We start from the raw sequence: 1,685 nt of genomic DNA, 5'->3' as shown, positions 1-1,685 counted from the left end.
CTCCCAAAAAAACACCCCGACAACGGCACAACCTATAAAAAAGTTTTAAGTATGAGGTGTGGGAGTGTATAATAACTTATACATAACATTCTTTATAATTAGATACTCAACTATTGATATTGGATACCTTGCTGATGGTTTTTTTTTTTTTTTTTTTTTTTTTTTTTTTTTTTTTTTTTTTTTTTGCAAATTGCAACAAATCTTTTTAAGCAACCAACTAGTAAATTAATTTAACAAATTATCTTTGTGCTGACAAATTATGGGGTCATGATGGCATTTATTTCTTGCATTAAATATGTTATTTTAATTTATATTTATTCTGATAATGTAATTATTTTGCTTAATAAGATCGAAGTCTTCATATATATACACATATATATATATATATTCATAAAATAGATTATTTTGATTCCATTTAAGGTTGGCAGGATCATTTATTTATATCGAACACTAATCAATATTTTAAGATCAATATTTTTTTTCTTATTTCAGTTTGAAGATCAATTTCATGTTTCTCGACCATGGAAATAATTTGACACTTGAAAAGGGGAAAATGGTCAAGACAAAGTTAATAATATTCATACGTAAAAAACCGAACACAAATTCATTCTCGACTTAAATTTTGACCAACGACAGCCGTCGATTTCACAATCGTCAAGATCTCAGTTCCCTTTGATCGCTCTCGGCTCCCATAAAAACCTTACAACCAAAACGGAAACACTATAAAATACAAAGGATTTTCATTATCTTGAAAATCGGGAGCCACGTCATCGCATGATCATCAATCGTACATATACGATGGTAGATATCATCACTTCATCTCTGCAGCTCCATCATGAGCGAGAAGTCCTCGAAACACACAAACCCGTCGCCGTTCTTGTCCACCCCGGCTATCATGCGCCGGCAGTCCTCTAACGTGCACTGTTCGTCCCCCATGGCCGTGAAAAATCCCCACAGCTCCTCCGCCGTGATCCTCCCGTCGTGATCCGCGTCGAAGATATCGAACGTCTCGCGCAGCTCCGAGTCGCAAGCCGGTCCACAAGCCGAACCAAACCGGCTCAGCAACGTTTCCAAGCTTATGTGCCCGTCTCCGTCCCGATCCACCTCGCTCAGCATCATCTTCACTTCCTCCTCGCTCAGAGGCTCGGCTCCGATCCGGCTCAGAAGAGCCTGCAGCTCTTTTCTCGACACTAACCCGTCGTCATCTCTGTCTGTGAGCCTGAACGCTTGCGCAAGTTCGACGTTCATATCGGCCGAGGAATCGGACCAGTTACCCAATATCTCGGGCAAAACACTCTTGGGGGTCCCAAGATTGGTGATGCCAGCGCCGGAACCAGGCTTTTGGTGTGACGTGGATGCATCGGAACTCGATGTCGACGACGTCCCGGATCCGAAAGAAAATGGGTCGGACCTGGATACAGAGGACCGGTCCTTTTTGGACCGAAATAAGCGTGTCGGGCTGACAATGAGGTTCTTCGGGTTGAGCTGATTGATCTTGACGAGCTTCATGGCAAAAATGAGAGACCCAGAAAGGCAAAGAAACAGTAGGAAGAGAACGTAGAGAGGAAAGAAAGGAAGAAGAGAGAGGTTTGAGTGGAAAGAAGGTGGAAGGATGGGGTGTTAAATGCTTGGAATGAATGGAGTGGCATGGCAGCTTCGACGAAGCTTCCTCTGAGCATTTCAAG

The 1,685-nt window shown here is 42.0% G+C and overlaps 1 protein-coding gene across 1 annotated transcript; it reads right to left on the bottom strand.

Moving 5' to 3' along the window:
• Positions 1-557: 557 nt before the first annotated feature.
• On the bottom strand, positions 558-1,685 carry LOC121265129 (probable calcium-binding protein CML36). Its single transcript, XM_041168624.1, has one exon. It carries the CDS (start codon positions 1,507-1,509, stop codon positions 817-819), a length of 693 nt encoding a protein of 230 aa, XP_041024558.1. The 5' UTR covers positions 1,510-1,685; the 3' UTR covers positions 558-816.

The sequence above is a fragment of the Juglans microcarpa x Juglans regia genome, chromosome 5D (assembly GCF_004785595.1).
Source record: "Juglans microcarpa x Juglans regia isolate MS1-56 chromosome 5D, Jm3101_v1.0, whole genome shotgun sequence".
In the NCBI taxonomy this organism is placed as follows: domain Eukaryota; kingdom Viridiplantae; phylum Streptophyta; class Magnoliopsida; order Fagales; family Juglandaceae; genus Juglans; species Juglans microcarpa x Juglans regia.
The sequence above is the reverse complement of the archived record's forward strand: the minus strand, read 5'-3'. Positions and strand labels throughout refer to the sequence as shown.

Coding starts and splice junctions, on each gene's coding strand:
- LOC121265129 (XM_041168624.1), bottom strand. CDS start 1,509: ATGAAGCTCGTCAAGATCAATCAGCTCAACCCGAAGAACCTCATTGTC.